This window comes from Schistocerca americana, chromosome 3 (genome assembly GCF_021461395.2).
Source record: "Schistocerca americana isolate TAMUIC-IGC-003095 chromosome 3, iqSchAmer2.1, whole genome shotgun sequence".
Classification (NCBI taxonomy): Eukaryota; Metazoa; Arthropoda; class Insecta; order Orthoptera; family Acrididae; genus Schistocerca; species Schistocerca americana.
The window spans coordinates 210,032,430-210,050,520 of NC_060121.1; the positions used below are offsets into that span (position 1 = coordinate 210,032,430).

General features: G+C 44.3%; 1 protein-coding gene across 5 annotated transcripts in view; it reads left to right on the forward strand.

Moving 5' to 3' along the window:
- Positions 1-18,091, forward strand: part of LOC124606861 (basic salivary proline-rich protein 3-like) — a 97,586-nt gene that overhangs the window by 3,332 nt on the left and 76,163 nt on the right. For all 5 annotated transcript variants that reach the window (XM_047138944.1, XM_047138946.1, XM_047138948.1 and 2 more), the window contains exon 2: positions 8,448-8,487. In XM_047138944.1, the coding sequence (XP_046994900.1) occupies positions 8,448-8,487 (40 nt within the window). The remainder of the gene's footprint in view (positions 1-8,447; positions 8,488-18,091) is intronic.

Here is an 18,091-nt window from a genome sequence, read left to right on the forward strand (position 1 = left end):
GAAATGGACAAGTTGCGTTAATTGTACTACTACATGAGTGTTACTAATACAAGTCGTTCAACAAATGAGGAAAATCGTAAACGTCAGCTCTACTTCGCACAGTACGTGATGTTAGAAACTCGCCTTTTTGCTCTCCGTCACACGATTCAAAGGCTGATTTCAAACCTCAACATGGCAGAAACAGGGGGGTGCGCAGTCTAATCGTTCCTATGTCTGCGTTGCCGGGTCTGCTTCATACAGCAGGTGCTGGTGATAGTCCTACGGAAAGGGGGCCTCCCGTAACAAATAAAACTTGTTGTCATCACTACTTATAATATGCTACATAGCCAATGATTTTAATGACAATAATAATAAATATATAATATGATTTAATATAATACTAATCTGTTTACATCAGCGCTTTACCGAGCGAGGTGGCGCAGTGGTTAGCACACTGGACTCGCATTCGGGAGGACGACGGTTCAATCCCGCGTCCGGCCATCCTGATTTAGGTTTTCCGTGATTTCCCTAAATCGCTCCAGGCAAATGCCGGGATGGTTCCTTTGAAAGGGCACGGCCGACTTCCTTCCCTAATCCGATGAGACCGATAACCTCGCTGTTTGGTCTCTTCCCCCAAACAACCTAACCTAAACCCTAAACATCAGCGCTTAGTTTGAAAGTTACCTGAAAGATAAAGTTCATTAATTTAAAAAATTAAAAACTTACGAAACCCCAGTCCTAAGTAAAACTGAGAACAGATATTTGACATGCTACATCGTTGGCGAATTTCAGATTTTTACGTGATTTTTATAACAGTTGGAGATATTAAACTTATTTTCTATTCTCCGCGGACAGCAGAACTCTGCGATGACTTCCTGAAGACAGTTCTTGTAACAAAAATGTCGTAACCTGGACCCTAGGATATGGCGTCCCAGGCTTTTCAGTTGGTAGATCTCTGTGCAGTACGATCCTTCGTAATGACAGAGCCAGTTTTCGTGTTTGTTCTTGCAGATTTCGGGCCATTTCCCTTTAATTTATCGAAAACATGTGTGATGGTGGTTATAATTCCATGTTCATGGATTCATGGATTCATCCCAATTCCAAGAACTCCTGAAAATAGACGTTGAATGTGGATATTGCATCACAGACACAGTCTGTTCAGTGTTGTCATTAAACCCGCCCAAAGATGTAACCATGCATGAACAGCACTTATTAGACGGAAGGGGTCCAGCAGCCGATCAGTTCCAGTCATTCCGCCAGGAAGGAGGTACACGGCTCGTGTTGTCTGTAGTTCAACAATGCCTAGACGGTCAATACCGCGGTTCGATCGCGTCCGCATTGTTACTTTCTGCCAGGAAGGGCTCTCAACAAAAGAAGTGTCCAGGAGTCTCGGAGTGAACCAAAGCTATGTTGTTCGGACCTGGAGGAGATACAGAGAGGCAGGAACTGTCCATGACATGCCTCGCTCAGGCCGCCCAAGGGCTACTACAGCAGTGGATGACCGCTACCTACGGATTATGGCTCGGAGCCAGCAAAGCTATCATGTTGAATAATGCTTTTCGTGCAGCCACAGGACGTCGTGTTACGACTCAAACTGTGCGCAGTAGGCTGCATGATGCGCAACTTCACTCCCTACGTCCATGGCGAGGTCCATCTTTGGAAACACGACACCATGCAGTGCGGTACAGATGGGCCCAGCAACATGCCGAATGGACCGTTCAGGATTGGCATCACGTTCTCTTCAGCAATGAGTGTCGCATATGCCTTCAACCAGACAATCATCGGAGACAACCCGGTCAGGCTGAACGTCTTAGACGCACTGTCCAGCGAGTGCAGCAAGGTGGAGGGCCGACGTACGCCGCTGGTGGCCATGGAAGGCGCCGTAACGGCTGTACGACACGTGAATGCCAACCTCCAACCAATAGTGCAACAATGCCGGCAGCATATTGGTGAGGCATTCGTCTTCATGGACGACAATTCTCGCCCCCATCGTGCATATCTTGTGAATGATTCCCTTCAGGATAACGACATCGCTCTACTAGAGAGGACAGCATGTTTGACACACACAGTGGTTACGGTTACTACAAGCCACACCACAAGCTGGGAAACGGGGCCAAATTTCTAGTAGTTTACTGTCGAGTTGAGATTCTCACACACAAATGTTTTATTCATATCTTACAGGAACTAGCAATACGGCAATAAACAGCCTTTTAAACACGCCGCTAACGGCAATCAAATCATTTATAACAATACAACAATTTGAAAAAAATTCTTTTCAAAAAAATGGAAGTGACAGTACGGCAATCAACAACCTTTCCAAAACACGCCGCTAACGGCAATCAAGTAATTTACAGCAATGCAACAGTTTAAAAATTTCTTTTAAAAACGGCAATCAAGTCATTTACAGCAATACAACAGTTCAAAATTTAAAAAAAAAAGCAGAAGCTAACAGTACGGCAGTAACAGTCTTTCAAAACACGCCGCTAACGGCAATCAAGTACTTTATAGTAATACAACAGTTTAAAAATTTTAAAGAACATTAGTAAACAGGCTACTACAGTAAATACAGAACTTTGTTAATAAAGTACGGTGAGGTAGTGAAGCTACCCACACCGCCATTAAAAAAAAAAAAAAATCAAACGCCTCAGCAAACACACGATTGATGGCAATAAAGGAATGGAGGAATTTAAAAGGTTTTTAAACAAAAGTGTCCTGGAATATCATTAGAACATAACAGATATGACGGACCCGTGTAAGGCGGCCACAAATCACCCACTCAGGGATGCTCAGGCTAGGCAGAATACTGACCAATTTAAATACGCCCGTAAACACAATTGCCTCTCTCAGGCTGGTCACTGCACCGACTTTTAGCCAGCGAAAACTTGTAATAAGATGGCTTAACTTGCTGACAGAATTAGAGCTAACCTCGTGCAAGGAAACATTACACCACACAGTCCTGAATGAGCGACCACATGATCAACCAACAAGAAGCATGAATTTGCTCATAACACACGACATAATAGCGAAACAACTTCAATTACACCGGTGCCAAGGACAGGAAACCCGATCGCCGGAGGCCACAAGGCAGAAGAGACACTGGTTAGGCAAACTTATTACTTAATGATCAAATCTTCCACTAAGTTAACTTGCAATTATGCTCCAACAGGCCGTACACGACCTCCCATGGCAAGCATCCACACATCCGACCGCGCACGCGTCGCCAGTGTACCCAACACGCCACGGGCACGCGACAACACACTCTGTCACCGGAGCTCACGTCTTCTCTGCAACGTTGACGGGTAGTGACCGCTCCTTCATGTTAGGTGTCTCCTTTTCAAACTCCAGTGCTGAAACGGAGGACATAAAGAAGCTTGTAAACGTCCCACCAAGGTGAAATGAACAGCAACTACTCGTGGGGCGATTCTGTATACAACCAACACGCGGGGAGCTCTTCTGTCAACTCGCCCGCTCGTTACACACAACCGACATACATCACGTGGCGACTCGGTACAACCGACCACGCCTGCTTCGCGCTGGAGAGCCACACTGCCCTCCCGTGTCCACCAGACTCTCTGTGCGCATCCCCTTACTTCCGCGCCACCACACAAGGTTACAATCGGTCAAAGACCTCACTTCCTCCATAGCAGTTTCCCGGAAGCAAACGCAGATATCGATAGCAGAGGGAGAAGACAACCAAGCAGCCACTTAATGACAGACAACATATCAAACAAACATGTCATGGGAAGGAAAGGAAAACCAATGCAATCTAAATACAAGGTGTAGCACGAGTCGATACACGGCTCAACCTCCTCCCCTCAAACTAGAACCCGGGGGGTGATATCGCGAAATAAACTAACTAGCAGCTTCTAAAAGGCACAAGACAATGGCCACGAAAGGCCGCAAGCGATACACTCGGTCTGACCCACCCCTGCAGAGGAAACATGCCCTCAGGCTACCTCGACATCCCTGCCCCGGGACGGCACCGACCTAAGACCGACAAGACGACCAACTCACAGCCACTGCTAAGCTAGCAACGAAAAATAACGAGATACCCTTTCGGGCTCCAACCATGCAGAGGAAACATGCCACAGGCAATCCGACATCTCTACACAGTAGAAGGCACCGAGCTAAGCCTCACAAGATGACCAAGGTTGAAGGGACTATTCGAAGCTGACAACCAATGAGCTACCAGAGGTTAAAGACCAGAGGGTAATGCTCGGAACCTAACGGACGCGGTTGATCAACACAAAACCAATTGTGTGTCGACTTATCTGAGCCACTTAATTCAACTGACCCTAAGTCACGTACCCGAGTACCGAGGTGAGCTAACTGCGCCCGCACCCTATCTAATTGCCTGCCACTAGGCTGAGCATCCTCTAAGAATTTTGCTGCCGCCTTAGACTCACCAATCACTTCCGGCGTGATGACCACCGGAGACGAAAGTGCAGACCGTAAACGCACTGCCAGCTCCGACACACTTCCTCCTGTGGGCTGCTGGCGGATGGCCAATTCGTACAACAAATGTTCCCTCTTCAACAACTTTATTCCAGGGCACTTTCGCGGTTCCGTAATTGCTAGGACGCTGAAACAGAACAAACAAATCAGCTTTTGCACCACACAAAGATTTCAGACAGTGAAACAATTTCTCGAACTCGACAGTAAGCAACTGACCAAGAGACCGTAACCATGCTCTGCTACCAAACCTGACACACACAGTGGTTACGGGTACTACAAGCCACACCACAAGTTGGGAAATACAAGGTGTAGCATGAGTCGACACACGGATCAATGTTCTACAGACATGAACCCTATCGATCATGTCTGTGATAGACTGAAAATGGCTGTTTATGGACGACGTGACCCACTAACCACTCTGAGGGATCTACGCCGAACCGCCGTAGAGCAGTGGGACAGTGTGGACCAACAGTGCCTTGATGAACTTGTAGATAGTACCCCACGACAAATACAGGCATGCATCAATAAAAGAGGAAGTGCTATTGGGTATTAGAGGTACCAGTGCGTACAGCAATCTGGAGCACCATCTCTGAAGGTCTCGCTGTATGGTGGTACAACAAGTAATGCGCGGTTTTCGTGAGCAATAAAATGGGCGGAAATGACGTTTATATTGATCTCGATTCCAATTTTCTGTACAGGTTCCGGAACTCTCGCAACCAAGGTGACGCAAAATTATTTTTGGTGTGTATATGTTAGTGAAACGTTCTTAGCAAATAGGAAAGTTGTATTTATGGATCATCGGCTTATGATTTGGATACTGCTACAGAACCGATTATAACAATAAATGAGGCTCAATATCAGACAGGGGCGAAGAGGAGATGGACAAGGGATGAGAGGAAATATACACAGAAAGTGGAAAGGAGGAGATGGACAAAGAGTGAAGGTGGGACGAGCTAGAGAGTGGAAAAGAGAAGATGAACTGAGAAAGTGGGCAGGAGATGGTGAACAAGAGGTGATGGACAGAGCTAGGAGGAGATGGAGAAAGAGGGGAGGAGAAGATGGACAATGGGTGGAGGAGGTGATGGGTTGAGAGAGGGAGAGAGAGAAAGGCAGGAGGGGATGGTGAGGGATAAGAGGAGGGACAGAGATGGGGTAGAAGGTGATGAACAGAGAGACAGGGAGAGAGATGTCCTGGGCAACAGCAGGTGGACAAAGAAAGAGGGTGGAGGTGATTGAGGGAGAAGGGGGGAGGGGGGAGGGTGGAGAGTGGCACAGGAGGAGATGGAGGGGGGGGGGGGGGAGAGAAGATGGTCAGAGAAGATGGACAGGAGAAGGAAGAGACATATATCCAATTTCCATACGTATTAGAAACATGTGCGTTTGTCATTTTTCTTTCTGTTCATTGTAACCAGACCCAGCCACAGCAATGCATGGCTGGGAACAGCTAATTCTCTAGAAAAATCTGAGTTTTCGACGTACATCGTCAGGGAAGCAAGGGTGACTATCGAAGTGATGGAATCACACAAAAAAGACTGTGATAAACTGCATAAGAATATGTCACGAATTACACATTGCGATAGAAACAAAAACACCGCGGACGAAATATGATTGTTTCCAGTGTAATCTCTGGCCACAGTGGTCGCTACCACATCTACACTCATGCTCATAAATCAAAGATAATTGCAGAATGTGGTGCCACACAACGTGGCACTACACAAAACTGGTGCTAAAAGCATTAGCACATAGGGAACACACATGACGCAGATCTGTAAGTCCACTGTGTTGGTGATAAGTTGAGAAAACCGTCCCGAAACACATGTGCTACAAAACGCATCTGTTTCCTGCGCATGTACCCCGACATCAATATGTGATATGATCACCATGCACACGTACACAGGCCGCACAACGGGTTGGCATACTCTGGATCAGGTGGTCGAGCAGCTGCTGGGGTATAGCCTCCCATTCTTGCACCAGTGCCTGTCGGAGCTCCTGAAGTGTCGTAGGAGTTTGAAGACATGCAGCGATACGTCGACCGAGAGCATCCCAGACGTGCTCGATGAGGTTTAGGTTTGGAGAGCAGGCAGGCCACTCCGTTCGCCTGATATCTTCTGTTTCAAGGTACTCCTCCACGATGGCAGCTCGGTGGGGCCGTGCGTTATCATTTATCAGGAGGAAGATGGGACCCATTCCACACCTGAAAAGGCGGACATAGTGGTGCAAAATGACATCCCGATACACCTGACCCGTTACAGTTCCTCTGTCAAAGACGTGCGGGGGTGTACGTGCACCAGTCATAAGCCCACCCCACACCGTCAAACCACAACCTCCATGCAGGTCTCTTTGAAGGACGTTAAGGGGTTGGTATCTGGTTCTTGATTCACGCCAGATGAAAACCAGGCGAGAATCACTCTCTAGACTGTACGTGGACTCGTCCGTGAACGTAACCTGTGACCACTGGTCCAGTGACCATGTACTGTGTTCATGACACCAGGCTTTACGGGCTCTCCAGTGACCAGGGGTCAGTGGAATGCACCTTGCAGGTCTCCGGGCGAATAACCCATGTCTGTTCAATCGTCTGTGTCTGGAGACAACTGTTCCAGTGACTGCAGTAAGTTCCCGAGCAAGGCTACCTGCATACTCCGTGGCCTTCTGCGGGCACTGATGGTGAGATATCGGTGTTCTTGTGGTACTGTACACTGTGGACGTTCAGTGCTGTAGCGCATGGACACGTTTACTGTCTGCTGGAATCGTTGCCAGAATCTTGAGATCACACTTTGTGTCACACGGAGGGTCTCTGCTACGACCTGCTGTTTCTGACCAGCCTCCAGTCGCCGTCGTATTCTACCCCTCATAAAGTCATCGATACGTGTTCTTTGAGCCATTTTCAACACACAGTCACCATTAGCACATCTGAAAACGTCTGCACACTTACTCGCTCCACCGTACTCTGAGATGCACCACCACACCTCTGCGTATGTGGATTGCTCCCAGCGCCACCGTGCGACGACCGCGGGTCAAATACACCGCATGGTCATACTTTGAGGTGATTTAAACCCACAAACCGCCCACCAGAGCGTTGTTTCACCATCTATCAGCACTATCCTTACTTTCTGAACATGAGTGTAGTTCATCTGCCACTACGTTTACATGGGTTTCCCAAATCCGGTTTTCGTAAACCGATTTTGGAATACCGCTTCTGGTTGTCACTTAAACTCTCCAAAATCTACTCTGGAACTTCTTCAATCTATATTTGCTCACTTGAAAACGCTGTACCGTTTGCAACGTGTTACAGGTGTCAGGTTTATACTCGTCTTTAAAAATTTCGACTAATCTTGTCGGAGTGAACTTTTATGCAGCGTAGAACAAGAACAAGAATTAGAAATAGATTCAGCGAGAAGTTTTCACTACCTCTCCAACCCCTTACCCCCCCCCCCCCCCCCCCACCCAATAAGTCACTGAAGAGAAACAGTCACCGTACTGACTGAACAGACCACGTGTGTGTAAAACCGATTATCGGAAAACCGATATTTGACGGGGCTGGCAAAATCGGTTTAGATTTTCGTATGTAAACTGGTTACGACAGTAGATGCCGACATCAGGTTTTCGTCTTTCACAATTGGCATCGCATTTAAAGGTGATGTGTGTGATTCAGACACTTCTTTCACATTTAGGAGGTTTTATGAGGAAGAAAATGCTGGATATTGTTTGAAGCTTGGATTTTTGTAGAGAATTAACTCTTTGGTGTAACGTTTTCAATGCAATGGACAGCTTTTGATGGTAACTTCTCTGGCATTTTCAAATGCATGCATGGCATAACACCAGCAGGGAGTCCCCACTGTAGCCTCTACGGCCTCATGCCTGACTGAAAACGCCAAAGAAGCGACCATTAACGGCCATCCACTTAAGTGGACAGTAGGCGCCACAGGGTTAAAACAACTAGTGCACCGAGAACATTTCGTGTAACACACCCGCTACTGAAAGACTTCGTAGTTATGTATTACTTGTTGTTTCAGGTGACCGTGGGATTGGGATTGGCTGTACCCCAGGATGCAGGTGAGTTAAGTAGCGTCCAATAACGCAGTACGTGAGTGTACCTTATTATAATACTGTTCGGAGAGCTGACGCTTAGGTCAGATGCTACTGTACAAAAGCTCTGTTCTGTCTTGCCTGTAGCTCGAGATGGCGTTTCCACCGTATGTAAATTCATGTCGAACTAGTTCCGAAATATCACAGTATGCTAAGTGAATTATCATTGAAACTTGTTGTTTGTACAATGGACCATTCTTTAATAAAACTATTTTGGTATGCAAGACATTTTGAGCTCATGAAGCATTAAAGTTGTAGCTTCGTACTCTGGAGGAAAAACGATAATCAAAAGCTCTTTGTAGTAGGAACTATTTGTTGGCTGCATTACAAAGACGAGTTCGGGACTGTGTAGCGTACTCACCCACATGTTGCTAAGGTTGTTTCCACCACGCTGCAGAAGTTTCACTGGGAAGCCCTCACACATCCGCCATACAGACGCGACCTCTTCCCATGTGGTTTCCGTATTTTGGGAGCCCTGAAGAAAGACATTCGTGGACGTTGATTTGCGTTTATCTGGATACAGTAGTGATTCCGTAGGCAACCGCTAACATTTTTCCATGGAGGCATTGAACGCCTTGCCTCGCAGTGGGATAAAAGTGTTAACAGTTATTGCTATCATTTTTGATATAATAAACAGTTTACCTACGTTTTTTCATCTGTCTCATTCTCATTTGACTACCCCGTTCATATGCGGGCTCACATATATGGAGAAAAATACACGGTACGTACATATTGTTCGAAGACGGTGTTATTACTGCAGCGGGTTAACACGCAAAGAAGATTTCTGTATTTATTTCTGAAAAAATAAGCAAAAAATAAATAAAGAATTTAACTTTTGACTCGGGTGTGTTTCACTCTGGAAGGATTTCAGGGCACAGGCCACTGCAGTTCCAGTTAAATATACCATAATAGCAAGAGAACGTTGTCACGTCTGCGAACATATTATTCTGAGAGCATCTGGAAGTAGAATAAATAGAATAACAGCTCTGATATCAGTAACATTTTACACACAGACCAGAATGAACTCCACTGTGATAATGTTTAGTTACGCCGCTATTTTGCAGATAACCGATACGCGGTTTTCGTGTATACGCTATCGTTTACCAAACAGAAATATTACCGTCTGTTTGCTAACGAGTACTACGAAGTCTGCAGTGTACAGACGAATGGTGAATGATGCTTTGATGTAACTTGTTAAGATAATTAAGCCCGAATTCAACAACGCAGCAAGCCACATATAATGATAGTACCGTGTTATGCTACATGATCCGTATCTTCCTATATCCCAGATACTTCGCTGAAAGATGTATTTAGTCGTACTATCACTTGTTACTTGAAGTGACAACAAATAAAATCAATTTTTATTTGAAATGTGGTGCAGCAAATGAAAGGTCCGATGACATCCTCAAAACAAGAATATAAAAACGCTTTAGGCCAAATTATACCGGACATTAGTTATTCAGCTTGTTTTTATTGTTTAATATGTTAAGATGTGGCTATTAAATACCGTTTTTTTACTGTAGTAATTGAATTACTGAAACTAGATTTATAAGGTCACAAAATGATTGATCCACAAAGTTCCAAATTTAATTGTTGTGTTGTTCTGAATGAGAGCCATTTTTCAAATTTAAAGCAAAAATGGTAGAAACCGACGCAGCTGCACTCGAGGTCTTTTGCTTGTGATTTTGGACTCCAGTGAACCACAATCAGTAATTTGTCAACGTGAGTGTTCGCGACTACATTTTGCAAGCGACTGTTTCATTGTTCCAGTGGAGACTTAGAGACATTTGCGGTCACTTTGGTGATAGATCCTCGCTGATTTTCTGCGAATCACTACGGTGATGCAGCAGTGGGGAATAGGAAAATCTGAGGACTGTTCGAGCGTTGGAATTTTGCTAAGTTGAGGAGCTTTATATTTTGGAACTAGGCGGTTTAAAATGTCATGATTGACTTTCTGAGATCATCTTGCATGTGTTTGTGACTAGATGGATTTCTGGACCATTTAAAAGCAATTAATGGGATTTGATCGCATACTAAAACAACCACCTCTTTAATTTTGCTCTCTGAGTCAGTGTGAGAACACACTGAATGAACAAGTAGTTCATTCTTGGAAGTAGATAGTGTCGATTACAGTAATTTATGACATTTCATACTAGTTTTTGTGAAGTATGTCCGTTTTCACAAGTGCTAGATCAGCATCATTCAGTGTAGTTTGAAGTTTGTAAGCAATTATATTATCAGACCATAATGTTCGGCTGTGGGAACCTTTCCCACGAGTAGTCATGTGAGCTAAAGTAATGATAAAAGCTGTACAGCAGCCTGAACCCCATGTTTTCACAATCATGTAATGTATTTCTATGCATAGTGGCCAGATTTGTTCTTTCTATACCGACGGCAACCTCACAGCAGGTGTCTGGAGATCCTGTGCCATCAGTATCCACCAGCTGACAATTGGCGTTTGCTGTAAACATTCAATAATAAGCCGCCACGTCTTGTTCAGTACCTCGTTGATCTCCCTCTGGAGTGGAGAGACTTGTACCAGACAGTAAATAGGTCTTTTGTTATGGAGTAGCAGAATGATAATCGTTCTTAACGTTCGTTGCTGTGGAGGGGGAAGGTATAGGACAGATTAAAACTACGTACCAGACCGAGATTTGAACTCGAGACCTTTGCCTTTGGCGGACAAGTGCTCTACCGTCTAAGCTACCCAAACACGAGATCATGCCCCGTCCCCACAGCTTTACTTCTGACAGTACCTCGTCTCCTACCTTCCAAACTTCACAGAAGCTCTCCTGCGAATCTTGCAGAACTAGCACTATTGGAAGAAAAGATATTTCGGAGACACGGCTTAGCCATAGCCTGGGGGATGTTTCCAGAACGATATTTTCACTCTGCAGAGGAGTGTGCGCTGATATGAAACTTCCTGGCAGCGCACACTGCGCTGAAGAGTGAAAATTTCATTCTGGAAACATTCCCCAGGCTGTGGCTAAGCCATGTCTCCGCGATATCGTTTCTTCCAGTAGTGCTAGTCCTGCAACTTTCGTAGGAGAGCTTCTGTGAAGTTTGTAAGTTAGGCGACGATGTACTGGCAGAAGTAAAGGACTGAGGACGGACCGTGAGTGGTGTTTGCACAATCCGCTGCAGAGTGAAAATCTCATTCAGTTAGGACAATTCAAAGTGAAGATTGTGATTATAACCGGCTGTAATGTTTTTGCATAACTACATATCAATAAGAATTTTAAAAACAGGAGGTTCAAAATATTTTTACGTACTTTATGCTGTACTATACAGTGTGGTTCAGCTGCCCCTACCTATGGATTTTAATCACCCCACAATGCCTTCGAAAATCGCGTGTGAGAGTTTCATATTCCCTTACTTGCTACACGCAAACTACTTGTCCTACAGAAAAAAATTAGGAAATTTTATGTACTGAAATGTTATGTTTGGATACGTTTCCGCTGGAGGCCACAGTTTGCGAATTATTCTAGAAAAACGAAATTGAAGGTCATTTCTTGAATAATTCTAAAACTACGGCCTCCCGGCCTCTAGCGAGAACGTATCCCAGAACGAAATTTAACTGCATTAAATTTTCTACATAATGGCCCTGTTCATTTTTTATATAGGACTAATAGTTTGTACGTAGCTTGCAAGAGAATATGAAACTCAGGTATGTGATATTTGAAGGCGTTGTGGGTTGCATAAAAACCATATGAAGGAACAGCTGAATTATATTTAGTTCTAATAAATATGGCGACATCAATTTTAACCCTTTACCGCTGTAGGTGTCCTTTACATAGTACCTATCATCCGTTAGCATAGGTACATTATTGTCTTTGAAACGATCGTTTTGGAGACAGCACTACAAGGACGCCACCAATGGAGAGACTCTCAGCTGCTTCACAAGAATTCTAACTTGTTGATTTTTCGACTGCTAATCTGTGTACTCGTTTCATTTTATCATAGAAAAGATCTGTCTCTGGAGACGAATGAGTCAGGATGGTACTTTGGGGGATGGAGGGTTTCCCCAAGCAGATATTGCAGACCATAGTTGCTGCAGAGTAATTGGAATCTTCTGGAAGTACTAGAATTGTATGACCATAAGACTTCGGCATGAATTCCCTTAGCCCTTAGTTTACTGTGTTAAGTTTTCCCTTGGGGATGCTTTCACCATAAGTGATATTCTCCTGCTTATCCTTCATTTACCAGTGGAGAAGACGTCGTGTTTTGCGAAGTCCCAGCATAATCTGTGGGCTGTCTGGAGGTGTCGATGGGTTTAGAGGTAATAACCTATTTTCTGTTGCACCTCCAAGACTTAGCCCAGTCAATTTGCAGATGAGTTGAGATGTCGCCTGTCCAATAGGTGTTTTTATATCCGAAGCAGTTTCGGAAGTTAGTGTTATTGTGTTTTTGTGTTATTATCAGTATAAGCAATCCGCCTCGTTTCCTCAAGTTTCAGAGTCTTGAATTTTCCAAAATACGTAGGACATTCCCCTTATTTTAAATGCAATTGGGGTACCATGCAGCAGTTAAGTGGAGTGAAGTTCGAGCTGAGGGTTGTGCAGAAGTGGGGCTAAATTTGACAATTATTTCATTTAACATCAAAGTACAGGGTATCCCAGAAACCTTTCCCTGATTACAGACGCGAATAAGGCAGAAAATATGACATGTAGACTTATATCTTTTAAATTGACGTGCAGGATACATATTCTAGTTATTATGTACACACATACAAACCTCATTTTGGGGTTAAAGGCTCGTACCTGTTTGGATACAACATTTCCGGGAAGATGCATTGGACTTGGTGGTCGCATAAATTGGCCTTCAGAATCACCCAACATATAACCACTGGATTTCTTCCTGTGGGATTACACCAAGTACTAAGTTTACCGAACGTCAGTGACTCTCTGGAGGCCGTTAGACACGGACCAAGAGCTTGAAGGTTCCATCTGCACCTTGCGAATATCTTTAGAAATGGTGGATATCCAGACAGAGCCCCTTATGTGTATACTAAGCTAATAAGCAAACCAAACAAGACAGCGAGTAACACCGGTTGTTACCCCAGACAGAGCCCTTTATGTGTATACTAAGCTAATAAGCAAACCAAACAAGACAGCGAGTAACACCGGTTGTTACCCCAGACAGAGCCCTTTATGTGTATACTAAGCTAATAAGCAAACCAAACAAGACAGCGAGTAACACCGGTTGTTACCCCAGACAGAGCCCTTTATGTGTATACTAAGCTAATAAGCAAACCAAACAAGACAGCGAGTAACACCGGTTGTTACCCCAACAATGGTGTCAGCTGGTCAAGTAATAGAGCCCACATGGTTCTTCAGGTATCCCACTTTCAACTGAAGTCGCTCATTAATGACTGGATCTCGTAGATTTTCAGCCTTACTGCGATGTTCATACCTACGTTTCACTCGCTGTTCCAAACAGTCCCAACCATTTTCTGCTGGATTAATAGTCTGATTTATCAGTCCAGTTGATCTGTAATTGGATGCCTGACTGTTCTTCAAAGCTGTGAGGACGGGGCGCTCAGATGGTAGAGCACTTGCCCGCGAAAGGAGAAGGTCCCGAATTCGAGTCTCGATCCGGCACACAGTTTTAATCTGCCAGGAAGTTTCAGGGACACGACTGTTGTACACCCCAAAGGCGGAAGCGTGTACATAATACAGATCGAGTTGTGAGACAAGGGACGACACTAGGTCACCGAGAAAGTGGAAATAAACATCCTGGTTCACGTTCACAGTACCCTCAATCAACGGGCCCGTCATGATACGAGAACCACCCACAAACATTGCAGAACCACCGAAGGATTGAAATACACCCACCCCATACTAAGGGTTAAAAGTCTCGTTGGGTCATCGGTGCATCGATTCCTTTGCATAATTTGGAAACAGACGAAATTACGAGTAGTAGGAGTACGCTACACGTCTCCAGTCAGATACTGTCCAGTTTCGGTGTTGTTTGCGCCATTGGAGATGTCCAGATTTATATTCCTCAATGAGCAGTGGCCCCTTGAGAGATATGGACTCCAAATATCCACTGTTCGCAATGTTCGCTCGCAAACTGGTTCAGAATCTGGATTCACTGACAGCTCTCTCATTGCCACTGACAAAGCGTGACACGCAAACTCTGTTGGCCCATCATGGACAGGGGATTTCACCTGGTTAAGTACTTGTCAATGTCAATGAAATTGCTTCTTGGACTGCAGGTGTGCTTTGTTGCTATCAAGTATTCGAATGAAACACTAGTGCTATGGCTGTATTCACGACATCCAGAGATTTATGTTTCTATATGACATTTTCGTTTATTTGGAGAAATGCATATGGGGCTTGAAGATGAAATAGTGAAATGCTGAAACTGGTAACCTTCAAAGTACAAATAAAATAACATCTTTTAAGTTACAAAGCTGTTCGTGAATTTCATTGACATTGACAAGCGTCACACTTGCTTCCCGTTTCCGTCGACTGGGATCTTTTTACATCCACCATGTTCTGAAACAGTGTTTTGTTTCTCCACCAGACAGTGCCACAAATTCCTCCAAAAAGTCGTAACACAAGACACACACACACATACACACACACACACACACACACACACACACACACACACACACACACACACACACACACGTCATACTAACAAATGTAAATCCATCTGATGACGGAGGTTTAAACATTTGAAACACGTTGTGGAAATAAATGAACAGTGACTGGCCGTGTTACATATCTGCGACTGGTACATCCTTCCCTGTAGTCACAGTGAACAGTCCGTGCTAATACATCAAGAAATCTGGCAACGTAATTCACAGTACGGTCATGGACACGTCCAAATACGATGTCTCAATCCTATCATTCTGTCACTGCCACGATTCACGTCTGCAGTGGAGAATCACATGATCGTTTGGTACGAATTCCACGCTATCAACGGCGTCCCAAACAGACCAGTGTGCTATATTAATGGGTGTCTAACTTTTGCAAACCCTCGTAGCCAGTCTTGTAAAGGCCTCGTCGCTACTGCTGTGCCGAGTTGCCATTGTAGTTACGGTAGGCCGAGTTTGTGAGTTCGTGAAACGGCTTCTGGTGCAGTACACCGCTAAGACTATTTCTCCCTGCCACGGTTACTAAGCTATGCGCCAGGTTCAGATAACAGGATAGGAGAATAAAGGTTCTACAACACTCCAACAAATTAGTAACAAATGAGTTCAAATGGGCCGGCTGTAGTGGCCGTGCGGTTCAAGGCGCTACAGTCTGGAGCCGCGTGACCGCTACGGTCGCAGGTTCGAATCCTACCTCGGGCATGGATGTGTGTGAAGTCCTTAGGTTAGTTAGGTTTAAGTAGTTCTAAGTTCTAGGGGACTGATGACCACAGCAGTTAAGTCCCATAGTGCTCAGAGCCATTTTTTTTAGTTCAAATGTTCACTTATCTTTGTGACTAGTTGAATGATTAAGTCTGCAATACAGCTTGTAATATAAAGCAAAAAAAGGCCCTCAATGGTTAAGTGCTAATTATCAAAGTAAAACTTCACAGTACATAGCAAATGCAATTTACAACAACCGCCTGTTCACTTCTAAGATTTCACTAAACGACGTTTCCTGTTTAAGTCAGCCTTTGGACGATGATCTATAACTTCCGAGTAGGCTTCTGTCCGATCGTCCAGTCATTGATGGATTGTACTCGACATTTTGTGCGGTGAGCTTAGACTAGGTCGTGGAAAGTGCCAGAAAGGTTTTTCCGATTCAGCGACCATCCATTCTACAGGCTCGCCACAGACCTTAGAGGTTGGAGTTTTTGGTTTTTTATGTATTTATTTTTTCACATCTAGCCGGCTGGGATGGCCGAGTGGTTCTAGGCGCTACAGTCTGGAACTGCGCGACTGCTATGGTCGCAGGTTCGAATCCTGCCTCGGGCATAGCTGTGTGTGATGTCCTTAGGTTAGTTAGGTTTAAGTAGTTCTAAGTTCTAGGGGACTGATGACCTCAGAAGTTAAGTCCCATGGTGCTCAGAGCCATTTGAACCATTTTTTTCACACCTGATCGTCTTACAGAAGACTTTCCAGAATAGTTCACTGTACTAGAGGATTGACAGCGTCGACCTTGCCCCAGAACACAAGGAAACGGCCAATTCCCTCCCCCATACACACACACACACACACACACACACACACACACACACACACACACACACACACACACGCACGTACACACCATTTTATTTCTTGGACGCGTAAAGAGTGTAATGTTTATTGGCAGAGTCAACGGCAGGCTTGAACTGAATTTGTGAATATTCGAAGCCTCCCCAAAAATTCAAACAAAAGAAAAATGAATATTTTATTCTCGTATACTCACACATGATATGCTCATTAGGCAGTGATCTAAAGTAGGTTACGTTACGTCCAGCTACCGAAAAATCAGAAATAATCAACTACATAGCCAGGATGAAACAGGGAGTGATGTGTTTGACGACTCGCCGTCAAAATGGAAAAGATAGCTTTAGTGAATACTTTTGACGGTTTACTGTATTATTAGATCCGTGTGAAGTCTTTAAGCTGCTGTTGTAAGGGATTCTTTAGTTTAAGTGAGTAACAGATTCATATTTCATTTAATTTTCTTCTCTCTTAAAAGACAGGTCTTCTCCTTCGAGTCGCGTGAGTAACTGAACGGTACCTCATTGAAATTCATTGTATCACAATAATGATCCGCCGTTGTAGAGGGATGGTCAATTTTCAAGAAGGTGACACAAACGATCATTTGACGCAAATAATAAATGTCTTAAGCTTTGTGAACACTTTTTTCTTCTTCGATACTGTGAAACAAATCTCTTCTACTGCTAGCTCATTGCTTTCCGTATTTCGGAAGGATGCAGTGTGGACCAAAAGAAGAAAGAATTGTCTAGTAAACATTGGCTATAAAATGCATATTTTAAGAGCTATGAACACCTGTTCAGCAGAAGAGATTTGTTTAATAGTAGCGAATACGGAACAGTGCTCATGTCACTTAAGGTGCGCACTTTAGAGCTACGTTTACTGTTTTTTTTCTTGTTTACGTTCATACAACCACCTTTCAGAAGATGAAAATCCAAGAGCTTGCAGTAGAAGAGTTTTGCCTCACAGTATCCAAGAAGAAAAATTGTTCACAAAGATGAAGTGGTGTTCAAACATCTTAAGGTATACCTTTTGTTGTGTATTGTTTATTTTATACCTATCATGACTTAATGTAACCTGCCATAACCTGGACTAAACATTGCTGCATTACATCGTTGAAATACTCTTACCAAAATAAATGCGTCACGAGTATATGCCGTTCTTGTGAGTATGCAGCATAGGCGCCGCTTCGGCCTATAAATAGACATGGTCCTTCAGAATCTGGTCCGCGAGTAGATACAGGCAATTTCTCTGTCGCAGTTAGGATATAACGTTAATGGTCTACAAAATTACGGGATGACTAATGACACTATGCAAGATAGTAATCATGATGTGTTAGGTGCTTGAGGTCACGCAAGGACGCCGACCTTCATGAAACGGAAATGGTAAAGCCACCGTTTCCGTGTTGTTGTGACGACTCGC